Below are 17671 nucleotides of genomic sequence, written 5' to 3'. Positions count from 1 at the left end.
ACCACAGTTCAAGAGCATCAATTCTTCGGCGCTCAGCTCTCTTTAGTGGAGGCCAAAAGGAGTTGTGTGGGGACTTCCTTGGTGGTCCAGTGGTTAAGAACTCGCCTTGCAATGCAGGGGACGCGGGTTTGATCCTTGGGCAGGGAACTAAGATCCCATATGCCATGGAGCAACGACAGCCCCTGCCCCGCTACTCCTGAGCTCCTGTGCTGCAACTAGAGAGTCTGTTCACCACAACTAGGATCCCACACGTGGCGACTAAGACCTGATGCAGCGAAATAAATATATCCATAAACGAATGTTTAAAAAAACGAGTTGGTGGCTGGAGGGACCAAGTGAAGCCGAGGCGGGCAAGCTCCCCCCGAAGCTAGGGTTCCTGGGTTTTCTAAGAAGCTGGGCTGTGCAGAGCTGGCCCCACGTCTCCTCATCTAGGAATTCCTCCTGGTTTGTTGCTTGGTGGGGCTGCATCCCGGGAAATGCTGTCCCGGGGGAATGTTCAGGGGGAGAAATGTTCTCTTGTTCCCCAAGAACAAAAGCATGCTCAGGGTTTACGGCAGTGGGTTTTGGGGGCCAGACTCCCTGGGTTGGGATTCTGAGCCCTGCTGTTAACTAGAGGGTGTGGGAGGATGGAGGGAAGGCTACTTGGGAAAGTTATCCCACCTCTCTCTGCCTCAGTTTCGTCATCTGTAAAGTGGGGCCAGGATTACTGTCACAGGCTCCCACAGGGAGGGCTCAGTGTCCAACACCGACAGCACTCAGAACACTCAGACAGTGCCTGGCGGGAGGGGAAGCCCTCAGCTGTATCACTAACTCATGTGGGGTCACGTGGGGTAATGACCCTCGACGTGGAGCCTATGGGGACAGAGCTTAATGGCTCTGCCAACTCTCCCTGAACCTCAGGAGGAGCCACTCATTCTCCGACTTGGTGGGTGAGACTTCTTAGGTCTGAATCCCGGAACCACCGCAGGGACCTGTGTGACTGGGTGAGTGCGTAACCTCTCTGAGCCTCATTTTTCTTAGCTGTAACGTGGGACAGTAATGTGTCCTTTGCAGGATTATATGGAAGAAAAAAGGTAAAATGCTTGGCACATGGCAACGCTCAATAAAGTGTTTTCTAACTTCTCGTCATGTAGAACACTTGTTTGTCTGGCTAAGACTGATGGCCAGAAGCGAGAAGGGGGCTGGAGGTGAGCCAGCGGATGCCCGCTTCTGCAGGGCGATGAGGCGCAAGCAGACGTCCCACCCCCAGGGCCCTCACCGCGCTCGCGGGAGCCTCACCATCCAGCGGAGCCACAGGCTGGTCTCACTGGCCGTGCGCAGGGTCACGTTGGCTGGGGCCATGTCAGGGGGTGCCTGGAGGGTCTGGATCTTTCTAGAAGGCTGGCTGGGTGGGCTGGTGCCCACGATGTTCACCTGTCGCATGCGGAAGCTGAGATGGGGGGAGAGAGGGCGGGCGCAAGGGTGAGGGCAGGCCGCCAGGCCGAGCCCACTGCTGTGCGGGCAGCCCCTCGCCTCCGCGCCCCATACCTGTAGTAGGTGAAGGGGTTGAGGTCGGGCACCTCCATGGAGCGGGCGTCGGGCTCGTTGGGGAGCTGGTGGATCAGCTGCCATTCCTCTCCCTCCCCGACCATGCCCACCTGCAAAGGGAGACCCCCTTAGAGCCGGCCAGCCTGCCAGGCTGAGCTGGGGGTGCAGGCCAGCCCATGCAAGGCTTTGACACAAATCCCATGGCTCACCTGGAGGACACCAACTGGGGCCCCCTTCTTTCCAGGCCCTTAAACATGACTTCAAGGGTGACCCTGAGTCCGCCTGCATCAGAATCTCATGGGACACTTATTACAATACAAACCCATTCCTGGGCCCTGCCCGTGAAAGCATCAGAAACCCTGGGGGTGGTGCCCAGGAGTCTGCTTGTTCGGTAAGTAAGCTTCCCAGGTGATTCTCCTGAACAGCTGGCATGTTTCTAAAACCCCAGCTAGGGGATTCCCTGGTGGTCCAGTGGATAAGAATCTGCCTGCCGACGCAGGGGACTCGGGTTTGATCCCTGGTCTGGGAAGATTCCACGTGCTGCGGAGCAACTAAAGCCCATGTGCTTCAACTACTGAGCCTGAGCCCTGGAGCCCATGAACTGCAGCTGCTGAGCCCGCGTGCAGTAAGGACTGAGGCCCTTGCTCTAGAGCCGGGGCTCCACAAGAGAAGCTAGTGCAGTGCAAAGCCTGTGCGGCACGACTGGAGAAAGCCCACGCGAAGCCACAGAGACTCATCGCAGCCAAAACCCCAGCTAGATCAGAGTTCCTGGGGGTGGGACCGGGGCACTGCAGTTTCTGAACACTCCCCTGGTGAGGCCAAGCTGAGAACCATGAGTGTAAAGGAAGCAGCTGGTCATTTCTCTGGGCCAGCAGGTTGCCACACTGATCAGAGGGTGTGTGCGTGTGTGTGCGTGTGTGTGTGTGTGCGTGTGTGTGTGTGTGCGTGTGTGTGTGTAGGCATGTGTGTACAGGTGAGGCAGAGGGGAACTGTGGACACTTTTGGTGCACCTGGCCTTCTGTACCTTGCATATAGACTTCACACGGATGTAAACACACACACAGTCTGCTCTCAAGAGCAGGGGCGTGGCAAAAGCGAAGGGCGGGCTGCCCGCTCTCCCCTCCGCAGGCTCTACCTGGGCCTCCACCAGCCAGCGGGAGATGGAGGTCTTCCCGTCATAGCCTGGCTTGAACTGCAAGGTCACGGAGCGCGGACCGATGTTGGAAATGCCCAGGTTGGTGGGGGCTCCGGGGAGTTCTGGAAAAAGGAAATAGGGCAGGAAGGGAGATTAAGAAGAAGGTCCTTCCACATCGAACAGGGCTCTCTGGGCACAGAGGGGGCCGTGTCACATATTTCCTGGAAACCTCCTCCTCCTCCGAGCAGACCGAGGCCTCACCCCCCCCAACCCCAACCCCAACACAAGCTTCCGTCCTGCATCTATGGCTCGCTGTGTTCAGACCAGGGACGGGGCAGGCTCAGGGCTGAAAGAACCTCAGGGCCATGCAACAGGGGCTGGGCTTCCTAGAAAGAATCCTCCTTTCCATCCACCCATAACCCGCGACAGCGCTCCCCAAACGATACTGCCTGAGGGAGATTTGGAGGAGGGCTGAGGGGAAGGAGGAGACCTTGTATCCTGACCAGGAGCCTTGAGGTTCAGGATGAACAGAAAGAGCTCAGATGCCAGGGTCAGACTGCTTCCGATGCTGTGTGTCTTTGGGCAAGTTCCTTAACCTCTCTGTGCCACAGTATCTTTCTTGGTAAAGTGCAGATGATAATATTGTCTACCTCAGGGTTCCTGTGTGTGTGTGTTAGTTGCTTCATTGTGTCCAACTCTTTGCGACCCCATGGACTGTAGCCTACCAGGCTCCTCTGTCCATGGGACTCTCCAGGCAAGAATACTGGAGTGGGTTGCCATGCCCTCCTCCAGGGGATCATCCTGACCGGGGATCGAACCTGCATCTCCTGCACTGACAGGCAGATTCTTTACCATCTGAGCCACCAGGGTTACTGGGGGGATTCAGTGCACTGATGCGTGGAGCCCTGGGCTGGGTGAGCACTTCATCAACCGTCAGTGCTGGCTTAAATTATCAAGTAACTTAATAACTACCTAGTGGCTAGGATGGTAAGGAATCTGCCTGCAATGTGGGAGACACAGGTTCGATCCCTTGGTCAGGAAAGATCTCCTGTAGAAGGAAATGGCAACCCACTCCAGTATTCTTGCCTGGAGAATCCCATGGACAAAAGAGGAGCCAGGCGGGCTACAGTCCGTGGGGTCACAAAGAGTCAGACACGATTGGGCCACAAACAATCTCCTTCTTGTCACTGTTATTATCACGTGGGGTTGGCTGAAGCCCAGTTATCTCAACCATCCTGGTGGGTGGGAGGCTCCAGGCATCCTGGCCACATCGCACAAACAGACTCACAGACCCAGATGGGAATGTGTGGGTATCCAGAGCATCTCCCCATTGATACAGATGGGGAAACTGAGGCACAGGGGGCACATGACTTGCTCGAGGTCGCAGAGTCTGGCAGAAGCGGGGCTGAGAAGGGGCCTCAGCCTGCTCTTTAAACTGGGGGTGGGATTACTCTCACCCTGCTCTACCTGGCTCCCAGCACACATTCCCACTGGCTGGAATCCCGTTTGGACCCTTCGGGTGACAGTGAGAGTTCTTTCCCTGAGTCACAGACCCCAGTGTGTGATGCAGAGCCTGGTGTGGGCAGTCGGGGGCGGGAGGCGGCCAGGGGCGGAGGAGAGAAGGGTTGGGGCCTGCGGGGTCTGGGCTCCCCTGAGATCCAAGCGAGGAAGCAGCAGAGTCCACCCAGCCTTGCCATCACTAGGGCGAGGCCAGCCCTGGGGGGACCCAGGGACCACAGACCCCAGGGAGGGGCTGGCTGTATGGGACGCAAGTGGCCGCCATCAGGAGGAGAGCGGGCAGAAGCCGGGCGCGGGCGGCGGGCACCCACCTGGAGGCACCCCCGAGGAGATGGTGGAGGCCGACACCTGGCCCTGGCCCTTGGCGGTCATGGCGGCCACCTCGATGGTGTAGGTGGTGAGCGCGGTGAGCCCGGTCACGCGGTACTCCAGGGTCACGTTGGGCAAGTAGTGGGTCACACGCGTGTTGGTGCGGTTGTACTCCTCCCAGGAGATCCGGTAGCCTGGGGAGAGCCCGCAGTGCTGTGTAAGCTCAGCTGCGGTGGCTTCAGCCTTCTGCTCTGCTGCTCACGTCCCCATGAGTCTGGCGGTTGGACACGCGCTGGAAGCAAGGTGCCTCCGAGGAAGTGGGAGCATCGTGGGTCGGGGGGCGCCCTCGCTGTGTGGGGACTGCAGCCACGGTGAGGAGCTGGGGTGTGCCACAGAGCAGAGGGGCTGAGAACCTCCTCTGAGTCTTATCCAAGAAAGACTGGTCTGCTGAGAGGCTCTGGAGGGACGCTGGGTAGGCGGCAGGGGGATGGACAGGATGACCCTTTCCGGCCTGGCTCACCCCCCAGGTTGGCAAGGCCAAGGGACCTACCTGTGAGGATGCCGTTCCTCTCCCCTGGCTCCTGCCAGCTGACTTTCAGCGAGGTGTCCAGGACGTCACTGAAGCTCAGGTGTCCCACAGGCCCAGGCACTGCACCCCGAGAAGGCCCCCCACCCCACCCGAGGCCAGTTAGAGCCAGAGAGAGACCACCGTCTGCAAGATGACCCGCGGGGCTCCAGGGGCACCCCAGGCTGGAAGACAAGAGCAGGGCTGCCCTGTGCCTGGAGCGCGCAGCCTGGCCCATGGAGGGGGGGCACGTAGGGAGTGGAGGGCAGAGGGAGCTGGGACCGGGGGCTGCCTACCATCCTCATGGGTGCGCACCAGCTGCGGGGTGCTGCGGGGCCCGTCCCCGGGGGTGGTGAAACACAGCACGGAGGTGAAGTACTCTGTGAACTTCTTCAGGCCAGACACAAAGCCCACGTGGATGCTGTCTTGAAAGTTGGGCCGGGCGGTCACCATGGTAACCTCCTCTTCCTGCTCCGGCTCCCAGGCGATGAGCTGCAGAGAGGCCAGGCACTCAAGCAGGGTGGCAAGAACGAGACCAGCAGAGGCCCAGCGCTTTCCCAGAGGCTGGGCCACGGACAGTGTCCAGGAGCCCAGCGCCCTAGGGTCCCTCCTCCCAGGGAAGGGCAGCTGTGTTGGTACCCACAGGCCCCTGGAGCATCTGTCCTCTGGGAGCTCACTCTGGGGTGCTTTTCCATTCCTTGAGTGACTTACTCTAAGCAAGGCAGCCAGTAGGGTGCTTTCAACGGGTCATCTCTCACTCAGTCCCCACAGCAACCCCGTAGGGAGGGACTTGACCAAGACTGGCTACATAATTTGCAGATCCAGAGCAAAATGCAAATGGAGACCCCCTTGTTTAAAAATTGTTAAGAATTTCCAGAGACAGCAGCAAAGCGTTGACCCAAATATGGAGTCCTTCCAAGTATGGAGACTTGAGTGACTACATAGGCACGAAGCCAGTCTGGTTTTTCACAGATGATGAAATAGGCTCAGAGAGGCTAAGTGACTTTACTATATCACACAGCGGCTAGAAGCTGAGGGTCTCTGTTTCCAATACCTGGACTCCTTTGTCTTTCTCTGTCTGGGCTAGGACAGTTTTCCCCCGGAACTTCAGTGTGTAGCTAACTCTAATCCTTTTACACTTGTTCTGAGTTGGGATTTTAATCTTAACCATCTGCTAGAGGTGGAGTGTCAACAGGAAAACCCTGTCTGGAAACTCATCATCACTTTTCATTTAATCTCCACTCTATACATCCCACCCATAGCTGCATAAACTCCCCGCCTCCCCTTCCATCTCTTCCTGCCTCCTGTTTTTTAAAACTGAAGTGTAGTTGATTCACAGTGTTGTGTTAATTTCTGCTGTACAGCCAAGTGATTCAGTGATACATATATATGTGTGCATGCGTGCCAAGTCACTTCAGTCGTGTCCGACTCTTTGCGACCCTATGGACCATAGCCCGCCAGGCTCCTCTGCCCATGGAAATTGTCCAGGAGAATTCTGGGGTGGGTTGCCATTTCCTTCTCCAGGGGATCGTCCCAACCCAGGGATCCAACCCACGTCTCTTATGTCTCCTGCAGGGGCAGGCGCGTTCTTTACCACTAGCGCCACCCGGGAAGCCCCTTACATATACACACATTCTTTTAAAATATTCTTTTCATTATGGTTTATCACAGGACAGCGAGTATGGTTCCTGTGCTATACAGTAGGACCTGTTGGTGATCCATCCTACGTATACTAGCTTACACCTGCTAATCCCAGACTCCCCATCCATCCCTCTCTCCCCTGCCTCCCCCGAGGCATCCACAAGTCTGTGAGTCTGCTTTTGTTTTACAGGTAACTTCATCTGTGTCATGTTTTTGATTCCACATGTAAATCCTATGGCATTTGCCTTTTTCTTTCTGACGCACTCAGTGTGATCATCTCTGGATCCATCCACGTGGCCGCATCTTTCTGCCTCCTGGTCTCTTGTCCCCACTCATTTTTTTCTGGGCCCTTCTTCTGTCTCTAACAATGACAGCTGGTCTCAGAGATTTCCTCCTTTATTTGAAGTTGATTAAATAGCAGTTAATGGTGAAAAGCAACACGGGATGAGTTTTAATAAGCCCGGGTATTTATAGACATAAAACAATACCATGCCAATGTTTCCTGATTAACTCACGCCCATAACAATGCTTAATCTGCTCCTTTTCATGGCCGCCTGTTTATAAAGGATGTTTGGAAATTTAATTGGTATTGTGAAAAGATAGCCGATAGCAAGTTAATTAGACACTAATTAGACCCTAAAAATACTAATCAGAAATACTAAGTGGCATTTAATAAGTATGTTAAATACCCTCCTTATTTCGGTTATCTTGTTTCATAGCAATTAAATTGCTGAACTTCTTTGGAGCAGATGAAGAAACAAGTTTGATGTTTTAATTTAATTTAATTAATGTAAATTCAAATTAATTATGCCGTTAGAATTAATTGCGTGGTGTATTCTCCAGTAAGTGCAAAATCTAGGTAAATATAATCTTACTGAGTTTAGACCAATTATGATCACTACCATTAAAAAAAAAAAAGATAAGGGACAAAGAACGTCCTGACAAGTGCCTGGAAACAGTATCACAGGGAACTGTCTTCAGAAATGACACGGAAGACGTGCACAGGATGCCCGAAGCCTGGCGCAGTGGAGTCACGCCAGGCATGCGCACATCCAGGCCAGAGACCAAGATGGCAGAAGCGGCTTCAGAACGTTCATTCTGGCGTGTGGACTACCTGTCCTTCCACAGCTGCACCTGCAGAGGAGGGGCTGAGGGTTCTCCCTCAGGACCAGGGAGACAAGAGAAGCGTCTTTGGTGCCTTCTAGTGCCCTCAAAGGCGCTGGGCTCTGGCAGCCATGGGGTGGAGTCTGTGCTCCATGTACACGCACTGGGCCTGGCACTGGGTCAGTCCATCACCTACGAGTCCCGTTTCACCATCGCAATGAGGATGAGATGGGAATCACTGCTCTGCGCTGTTACAAAACCAAACCAAGGGACCTCCCTGGTGGTCCAGGGGTTAAGACTGTCTTCCAATGCAGGGGACATGGGTTTGATCCCTGGTCAGGAAACTAAGCTCCCACCTGCCATGGGGAAACTAAAGCTCAATTCTGTCATTTACTGGGAAAGTCAGTCAACCTCTCTGAGCCTCAGGATTATAGGAGACACGATGGTCTACCCAGATAATCACGATGCTGTGATCACTGACCTAGAGCCAGACATTCTGGAATGTGAAGTCAAGTGGGCCTTAGGAGGCATCACTAGGAACAAAGCTAGTGGAGGTGATGGAATTCCAGTGGAGCTATTTCAAATCCTGAAAGATGATGCTGTGAAAGTGCTGCACTCAATATGCCAGCAAATCTGGAAAACTCAGCTGTGGCCACAGGACTGGAAAAGGTCAGTTTTCATTCCAATCCCAAAGAAAGGCAATGCCAAAGAATGCTCAAACTACCGCACAATTGCACTCATCTCACACGCTAGTAAAGTAATGCTCAAAATTCTCCAAGCCAGGCTTCAGCAATACATGAACCGTGAACTTCCTGATGTTCAAGCTGGTTTTAGAAAAGGCTGAGGAACCAGAGATCAAATTGCCAACATCCTCTGGATCATGGAAAAAGCAAGAGAGTTCCAGAAAAACATCTATTTCTGCTTTATTGACTATGCCAAAGCCTTTGACTGTGTGGATCACAATAAACTGTGGAAAATTCTGAAAGAGATGGGAATACCAGACCACCTGACCTGCCTCTTGAGAAATCTGTATGCAGGTCAGGAAGCAACAGTTAGAACTGGACATGGAGCAACAGACTGGTTCCAAATAGGAAAAGGAGTACGTCAAGGCTGTATACTGTCACCCTGCTTATTTAACTTATATGCAGAGTACATCATGAGAAACGCTGGACTGGAAGAAACACAAGCTGGAATCAAGATTGCTGGGAGAATTATCAATAACCTCAGATATGCAGATGACACCACCTTAATGGCAGAAAGTGAAGAGGAACTCAAAAGCCTCTTGATGAAAGTGAAAGAGGACAGTGAAAAAGTTGGCTTAAAGTTCAACATTCAGAAAACGAAGATCATGGCATCCGGTCCTATCACTTCATGGGAAATAGATGGGAAACAGTGGAAACAGTGTCAGACTTTATTTTTCTGGGCTCCAAAATCACTGCAGATGGTGACTGCAGCCATGAAATTAAAAGACGCTTACTCCTTGGAAGGAAAGTTATGACCAACCTAGATAGCATATTCAAAAGCAGAGACATTACTTTGCCAACAAAGGTTTCTCTAGTCAAGGCTATGGTTTTTCCTGTGGTCATGTATGGATGTGAGAGTTGGACTGTGAAGAAGGCTGAGCGCCGAAGAACTGATGCTTTTGAACTGTGGTGTCAGAGAAGACTCTTGAGAGTCCCTTGGACTGCAAGGAGATCCAACCAGTCTATTCTGAAGGAGATCAGCCCTGATTTCTTTGGAAGGAATGATGCTAAAGCTGAAACTCCAGTACTTTGGCCACCTCATGTGAAGAGTTGACTCATTGGAAAAGACTCTGATGCTGGGAGGGATTGGGGGAAGGAGGAGAAGGGGACGACAGAGGATGAGATGGCTGGATGGCATCACTGACTCGATGGACGTGAGTCTGAGTGAACTCTGGGAGTTGGTGATGGACAGGGAGGCCTGGCGTGCTGCGATTCATGGGGTCGCAAAGAGTCGGACACGACTGAGTGACTGAACTGAACTGAACTGATGGTCTACTCTGATGGTTGTAGAGAAAAGGGCTTAATTGATGTGTCTTGTTTCTGACGGAGGCAGTACATTACAGGCTCGCGAGTCCAGGATAGTACGTTTGGCCTGCTATATACTCAAGTTAAGAAAAGAAGGGGAAAATCTCTTTTTCTCCCTCCCCTCCTCTTTCTATTTTTCTATCTCTTTGCATGTGCACAGATTTGTATAAAACATCCTGGAAGGATATGTAAGAAATTAACAACAGAGATTCCCTGGAGTGGGGAGAATTTCAAGGTTGGGTGGGAAAGAACAGGCAGATGAGGGGCTGGGGTGGAAGGGCGTGGGATGGAAGGAAGATTTCTGCTCTAAGTTTGCCTTTTTTATGTTTGTTGGGTTTTGAATTGGGTAAATATATTTCTGGTTGAAAATTAAATTAAAAAATGAAAAAAAAAAATAATGGGGGCAATTTGGCCACAGCAGCAAAATTATATATATCTATCTTTTGACTTAGCAATCTTATTTCTAAGAATCTATTCCAAAGTTACACATGAAAATATAAAAAGATGTATGCATAAAACTGTTCACCGTGGAAATGTTTGTTACAGGAAAGACAGGAAACAACCAAAATGTCTTCACTAGGGAGCTGGTTGACCAAACAATGTGAGATCCACATAATGCACTACAATGCAGATTTTTAAAAAAGGAACATGAAGTATCTCTATATACGCCTACAAAGTGATCTCCAGGATACAGTGAAAATAGCAGCAAGATGGAGAAAGCACGTATCGTACACCGTCATTCATCTGAGGCGAGGAGACACATTGATGTATGCATGTATTTGTTTATGTTAGAGAAATGGAAGGGAAAATCAAACCAAACCAACACACAAAAAGAAACAAATTCTACTGGGAAGGCAGAGGACCAGAATTCAGGCTGATTTTCTTGGAGTTAACTTTTCTTTGTAGATTTAACCTTGGAACCATGTAAATATGCTACATAATTACAGAATGAAATTAAATTAAAAAATCAATCCCTAAAAATCAAAACCAAAAGGAAACAAATGAACTTCACAGTGTATTGAGTTGGAGCAAAAATCAGAAAGAAACCCTTTCAAAGACTTTGCAGCACAGAAAGGGGTGGGGGAGTATATCTTGCTGGGATACACCCTAAAAACAGAAAGACCTACAGATCATCTGAAGCTATTTTCAGTAACCAGTGTTGATATTACTATTCTGAAACTGTTGTGGGTGTCTGTGGGATCAAGTAGGTCAGTGATTCTTTGGTGTGAAAAGAATTCGATTTTTAGTATGGAGAAAAGAGAGAGAAAAGACCCACGAGATTATTTTAAAAGAAATCTGAAAGTCCTGAAATTGAATTGGAAGTATCGGTATACGTTTTATCTTTTAAAATAGTATTTTTCAGTTGCCCATTCACAGAGCTTCGAAACAACAGTCAGTGCTAGAACCAGGAGCACCCCATTGCCCAGATTCTGGTATCTAACTATCATTTACAAGAAACAAGGGCTCCCTGAAGACGTGGCTGATCCCAGGCATGCTGCAGGAGGAGAAGATAGTGTGTGCCATCCTGTCATACCAGGGAGCAAGGACGCTACCCAAGAGCCCTGGGGCTGAGACTTCCCTGGTGGTCTAGTGGTTAAGAATCTGCCTGCCAACGCAGGGGACGCAGGTTGGATCCCTGGTTCGGGAAGATTCTACATGCCTTGGATCAACTGAGCCTGTCGCCACGATTACTGAACCCGCGTGCTGTTAACTCCTGAAGCCTCTGCACCTAGAGCTTGAGCCCCACACAAGAGAAGCCCCCACAACGAGAAGCCTGCACGCGGCAACGAAGACCCAGCGCAGGCGAAAGAGGAAAAGAAGACTGCTGAGCCCACATCAGAAGGACTCACCAACTTGAAGAGGCAGGTGATGGGTCAGTCTGGCATCAATAAAAGTAATAACCGCAGTGGCTTGAAACATAACAGATGTATTAAAATTCCCTAAGGACATAATAACACTAACAACAGCAACAGCACAGATACCTCCTGCCCCCATCTAAACTCATCTATCACCTTAGAAGATGCCGCGGAACCAGTTCATTCCTCTGAAAATTGTTAACTTACGGAAAAGACTTGAGCACTTACCATGCTTTCCCTAGATGAACTAAAACTTCAGGTAACCAAAAAGCTGTTAAGGGAAAAATTCTTTTTTTTTGGGTGGGGGGGAAAGTATTTCAGCTCATAAATCGAGACAAAAATCACAACATTCACTTCTCCTCCTTTTGCAACCCGTACTGAGATAACAGACCACACAAGGATCATCGTGGCCACTACATCCTAGTAAGAGAGACAGTTGGATGCTTTGCCGGCTAATGAGAATGCACAGCACCATCTAGGAAGTAATATTTTGAAAAAAGATATTCAAGCCTGAACCGGATCAAACCTCTCATTCTAAATTCCAAATTACTGCAAATATATAGTGTTCAGAAGAATAAATTAAATGACCCCACAGGGATGCAATCAGCCGATCCAGCCAGGCTGTGGAAAATTCTATAGGATAAATGACTAAGTTTCTCTACAAAATAAACTAAAAAGGAGAAAGAGGGGGACAGAGAACCCGTGGGCCAACTGAAACCTAGAAAAGTCCAACCAACTGCAGCTATGTGGCTTTCCTTTGGATCCTGAGGCAAATAAACCAGCCAGTAAAGGAAAGGATTTGGAGACCAGGAGGTTTGAACGCTGACTGGGTATCGGATACTATTAAGGGGACCATTGATATTTGAAGGCACCGTAATGAGAATGTGGTTACTGTGGTGAGGTTTTAAGTAGAGACTTTATAATGTTTCTCTGCGGGAATATGAATGGATGAAAGGATACAATACCTGGGATTGTCTTAAAAATATTCTAGGACAGAGGCTGGAAAATAGAGGGAACAAGGCTTCCCTGGTGGTCCAGTGGTTAAGAATCCACCTTCCAATGCAGGGGGAGTGGGTTCCACCCCTGGTCGGGGAACTAAGATCTCATGTGCTGCAGGGCAGCCACTAAGACCTCACGCAGCCATTTACATAAATAAGAAAAAAACAGAGGGAACACGCTGGGCCGTGTGTTGGTAACTGTGAAGCCACGGTGCACTATGGCTTTATCCAGTCATTTTAGTCTTCTCTCTAATTCTGCAGATGTTTGAAATTCTTTCACAATTCAAAGGGGGAAAAAGGTCCCTTCTCACTGAAGGATGGAAGAGATGAACACTGCTTTTTTTCCTCCCTGTGACACTGAAGGTGGAAGGAGCAAGAAGCAAAATCCCCACCTGTATCCATCTGCACTTAGAAAAAAATCAGTTATGGTCATTATTTGACAGTTAAATCATATGACACTTTATTTTCAATGCAAGGCAAGGTGTAGGGTCTGGAGTTTGAATCTGAGCTGTGTGGTTACTTTGAACACATTACCTGTCCTCACGCCTCAGTTTCTTCCTCTACAACATGGGGTGATGGGAACGTCCCTGGTAGTCCAGTGACTGAGACTCTGAGTCCCAATACAGGGAGCTGGTCAAGGAACTAGCTCCCACGTGCTGCAACTAAGAATTCACACGCTGCAACTAAGACCCGGCACAAATCAATGTTTAAAATAAAATAAAACGAGGGATGTTTCTGGCAGTCCAGGGGTCAAGACTCTGTACTTCCAATGCGGGGGTGTGGGTTCGATCCCTGGTCAGGGAACTAAGATCCCACATGCTGCACGGCCAGAAAACCATAATAAAAATAAAGAAATACAATGGGGGTGATGATAACAAGTCTTCCTTCTTAGGGCTCTTGTGCACCTTGTCCAAGACAAGTACGGGAGAGAAGCCCATACTGCCTGGCGCTAGAATGCGCCCTGTCTAAGCACAAGCAAGTCTTCCTCACCTGTTTATATGCTCCAGCTATTTGGACAGTTCCTTCCCGCTGACTTTCACGGAGCAGGGAGTGGGTGCTGGGCACTGCCCAGACCTGGGAATCAGGTGGGCTTCTGTAGCCTCCTCTGGCTCCAGCACATAATAGGTCTTTGCACTAATTGTCCCGGCCACTGAGCTGGTCTCCTTGGCCCTCTGGGAGCCATTTGCCTTAGAAGTTTGCAGCCCAGGGCTCCCCAGGGTGGAAGGAAACTTAGAGTCAGCAACAAGAAGCTAATTGTTCCCAGCTCAGCTCCTCTGCACGATTCGAGCCTCCCCTTTCCCTCCCCTGCCGCCCCCCAGAGTCTCAATTAAGAGGTTTCTCCAGCCAGCCAGCACTGCCGGCGAGAGCTGCAGCCTTGGCCCAGGAAGGCCGGCTCGGCCTCGGTGATGCGCCTTCCCGGGAGGGGGATGCCACAGCTGGAGTGTGTCCCAACCTAGACCCTCCCTCCTTTTTGCTGTGCTGTGCCAAGTCGCCTCAGTCATGTCGCTCACTCTGCGACCCCATGGACTGTAACCCGCCAGGCTCCTCTGTCTGTGGGATTCTCCAGGTAAGAATCCTGGAGTGGGTTGCCATGCCCTCCTCCAGGGGATCTTCCCGACCCAGAGATGGAACCTGCGTCTCATGTCTCCTGCATTGGCAGGGGGGTTCTTTACCACTGAGCCACCTGGGAAGCCCCCCTCCTTGGTTTACCAGCAGAAAAATTCTCTCAGTGATTTAATCTCAGTCTCTTCCTGTCCAGCCACCTTGACCTTGAAGCAATAAAGGCTGAGACTGCAGGTCCTAGAAACACTCTTGGTTGTTGCACACGGGTGGTTTGAGAATGTTCTGAAAGTGTCTGCGGTCACTGCCAGGTCGCCAGATCCTTGGGCTCCAAGCCAGAGCCTGAAGTTCTCTCCCCCTCACAGCTGGCTTCCTGGTGACACGTGTCACCACCCCCCGCCCCCCGTGCTGCCTGCCTGCGTGAGAACACGGAGAAGGCGGCCGTCTGCACACCAAGGAGAAAAGCCTCAGAGAGAACGAACCCCGAGGACACCGGGCTCTCGGCCTTCCCGCTTTTGGAACTTTCAGGGGATACACTGCTGGTGTTTAAGCTGCCCCGACTGTGGTACCGCGGGAGGGCCGTCCGAGCAGCTAGTCCACTTCCACTCCTGTTTCTAGCGTTTCCCTAATGCTTGTTAGGTGTTTGCCATTCTGCTCAAAAAATACAAATATCCTCACTTAATCCCCACGTAACCCCAAGGAATAAAAATTAGCATCATTTTCATGCACAAATGAGGGAACAGAATGTATCTTGCTTTCCCAGCCGCTAGACATGCATAGAGTCGGGCTCAGTAAATATTTACCGAAGGAAGGGTGCTCAGACGGACTCACTCGTCCAGGGAGCCGGTGAGAGGCAGAGCCAGGACTCGAATCCGGGCTCTGAGTCCTAGTCCAGCCCTTAAACACACTGGGCGGGGTCAGGTACAGTCCAAGGACTTGAACGCTCCCTTTAGCTCACGGCTCAGGGGTAAGAAGTGCGTTTTAGATATTTCTGACGGGGCCACGGCTCTGCGGAGGGCCCGAGCCTGAAACAAACCTGGTTTTGTTTCTAACCCAGTCTCACTGAGACTGCGCTGTTGCACCTGGTCACAGACAGGTCAAGGTCCGTACTCCCTGGGGCCTGGACGTGGACTTGGGGACAGCCCGAGGCCCTCTGCCTTGATCACGTACATGTCCCCTGCTTGGCCTGAACCAGTGATTTCAGAAACAGCGGGGACGCCCTCCTGCACCCTCCCTCGCCTGCTCCGCTCGTCTCCGGCCCGCGTCCTCCTTGCAGGCTTCCACTGGGGCCGGGAGAGACCTCACGCACCTTGTAGCCCTGGTTGATGCCGTTGATGAACTGGGGGCTGGGGGCGTTCCAGGTGAAGCGGATGGTCGTGGAGTTGGTGGCTTCGGCGTGCACGTTGCCCGGAGGGACTGTGGGGACTGGGGGAGAGCAGAGAGGTGGGGGTGTGGGTGGAGGGGCCACCGTCTGTCTGGCCCAGGGAAGCAGAGGAAACACCCAAGATCTGCAGACACAGCTTTACACCCCGCCCCCCGCCCCCCAGCCACGGAGACTCGAGATGCTCTCTCGCTGTAGATTGCCTGAGTGCTCAGTCGCTAAGTTGAGTCTGACTCTTTGTGACCCCATGGACTGTAGCCCGCCAGGCTCCTCTGTCCACGGGATTCTCCAGGCAAGAATACTGGAGAGCCATTCCCTTCTCCAGGGGATCTTCCCAACCCAGGGATCGAACTGGCGTCTCCTGCTTGGCAGGTGGATTCTTTACCACTGAGCCACCTGGGAAGCTTCTGTAGATTAGTTTGGGTTTAATAAAACCGGTCTGGCCCATTTCACAGGATGCCCATAAATACAAGTGATGAATCTGAAAATGCTCACGGTGGTTTTTAGGTACGACACTAAATGTAAGCTGTTTCATGATCCAGTTAATGGAAAACTTCGCAGAAGGTCCCTGTGCCCCCGAAGCCTCTGCCTTCATCACACCCGCCCCAACCTCTTCATCTTCTCCTCCATCCTCCCGCCCTACAGGGTAACTGGGCACAGCGTGCAATAGCCTGCTGCCGCTGCTGCTGCTGAGTCGCTTCAGTCGTGTCCGACTCTGTGTGACCCCATAGATGGCAGCCCGCCAGGCTCCCCCGTCCCTGGGATTTTCCAGGCAAGAGTACTGGAGTGGGGTGCCATTGCCTTCTCCGGTGCAATAGCCCGGGGCTGGATAAAACAGGCGACATGGTTGAGGCAGTCAGCACTGGTGCTGCTGCTGCTCCGTCGCTCAGTCATGTCCAACTCTTTCCGACCCCATGAACTGTAGCCCTCCAGGCTCCTCTGTCCATGGGATTCCCCAGACAGAGATACTCCAGTGGGTTGCCATTTCCTTCTCCAAGGGATCTTCCCGACCCAGGGATCAAACCCAGATCTCCTGCATGGCAGGTAGATTCTTTACCGTCTGAGCCACCCGGGAAGCCCACGTTAGGACTGGGCGAGTACAGGATCCCACAGGCACAGACCTTGGAGAAGGAGAAGCAGCGGCCACGGTCCCCACTCACCTCCCTGTAGCGTCCACTCGGTGACTTTGCTGCTGTAGACGCCCAGCCCGGCGCTGTTGTAGGCAGCCACCTCGATCTCGTAGTTGGTCCAGATGATGAGGTCCTCGAGCAGCAGGTTATTGACATCGGCATCCGTAATGTTCTTATATTGGTACCCGACAGGAAGCCCGGCCAGGCAGTACCTGGGGGGAGAACGCCAGGATGCCAAGGATGAGAGTCAGCCCGCATGGCCCCGTGTCCAGGAAGCTGTCTGTGATGGCAGAAATGGTCCATATCCGTGCTGTCCAATCAGGTAGCTGCTGGGCATCTGAGATGTGCTTAAGTGCAACTGAGGAATTACATTTGTCATTTAATTTCTTTTTATTAATTTAAATAGTTGCAAGTGACCAGAGGCTATCCTACTGGATAACACAGGTCTAGGGGATGTGTCTGGACTATTGTTTTTGATGGGGGAGGAGGACGTTGGTGGGATGGTTAACAGGATGCTGAGAGCTCCTGGGAAGATCTCACTGGTCTCAGCTTTGAGAGGTCATTGATGGGAGAGTGGTCTCCAAACTTTGGGCTGATTTTCCTTCTTGCTCTAGAAGAATGGCTCCCTCTTTTGACAGCCACTCACTTTGGTGGAGACAAAAAGGCCTGAGGCTACCTGCTCTACCAAGTCCCACCTTCCACTGGGAAAAAGAACACAGGGTAATAAAGAAACGGGATCTGAACAGGCACATTTTGGAGGATGGATAGCTTACAGGAGAACCGCAATGCACACATACTTTCGATTCTAATAGGGAATTGCTGCTGCTGCTGCTGCTAAGTCGCTTCAGTCGTGTCCAACTCTGTGCGACCCCATAGACGGCAGCCCAACAGGCTCCCCC

General features: G+C 51.7%; 1 protein-coding gene across 2 annotated transcripts in view; it reads right to left on the bottom strand.

Annotated features, from left to right (window-relative positions):
• SDK2 (sidekick cell adhesion molecule 2) overlaps nucleotides 1–17671 on the bottom strand; it is a 264962-nt gene that overhangs the window by 49033 nt on the left and 198258 nt on the right. For both annotated transcript variants that reach the window (XM_070774156.1, XM_070774157.1), the window contains exons 17-24: nucleotides 16803–16984; nucleotides 15571–15686; nucleotides 5351–5546; nucleotides 5040–5138; nucleotides 4492–4683; nucleotides 2663–2784; nucleotides 1528–1637; nucleotides 1279–1429 (exon numbers count right to left, since the gene is read on the bottom strand). In XM_070774156.1, coding sequence (XP_070630257.1) covers nucleotides 1279–1429; nucleotides 1528–1637; nucleotides 2663–2784; nucleotides 4492–4683; nucleotides 5040–5138; nucleotides 5351–5546; nucleotides 15571–15686; nucleotides 16803–16984 — 1168 coding nt within the window. The remainder of the gene's footprint in view (nucleotides 1–1278; nucleotides 1430–1527; nucleotides 1638–2662; nucleotides 2785–4491; nucleotides 4684–5039; nucleotides 5139–5350; nucleotides 5547–15570; nucleotides 15687–16802; nucleotides 16985–17671) is intronic.

The sequence above is a fragment of the Bos indicus genome, chromosome 19 (genome assembly GCF_029378745.1).
Source record: "Bos indicus isolate NIAB-ARS_2022 breed Sahiwal x Tharparkar chromosome 19, NIAB-ARS_B.indTharparkar_mat_pri_1.0, whole genome shotgun sequence".
Lineage (NCBI taxonomy): Eukaryota > Metazoa > Chordata > Mammalia > Artiodactyla > Bovidae > Bos > Bos indicus.
This window is presented reverse-complemented; position numbering and strand designations above follow the sequence as displayed.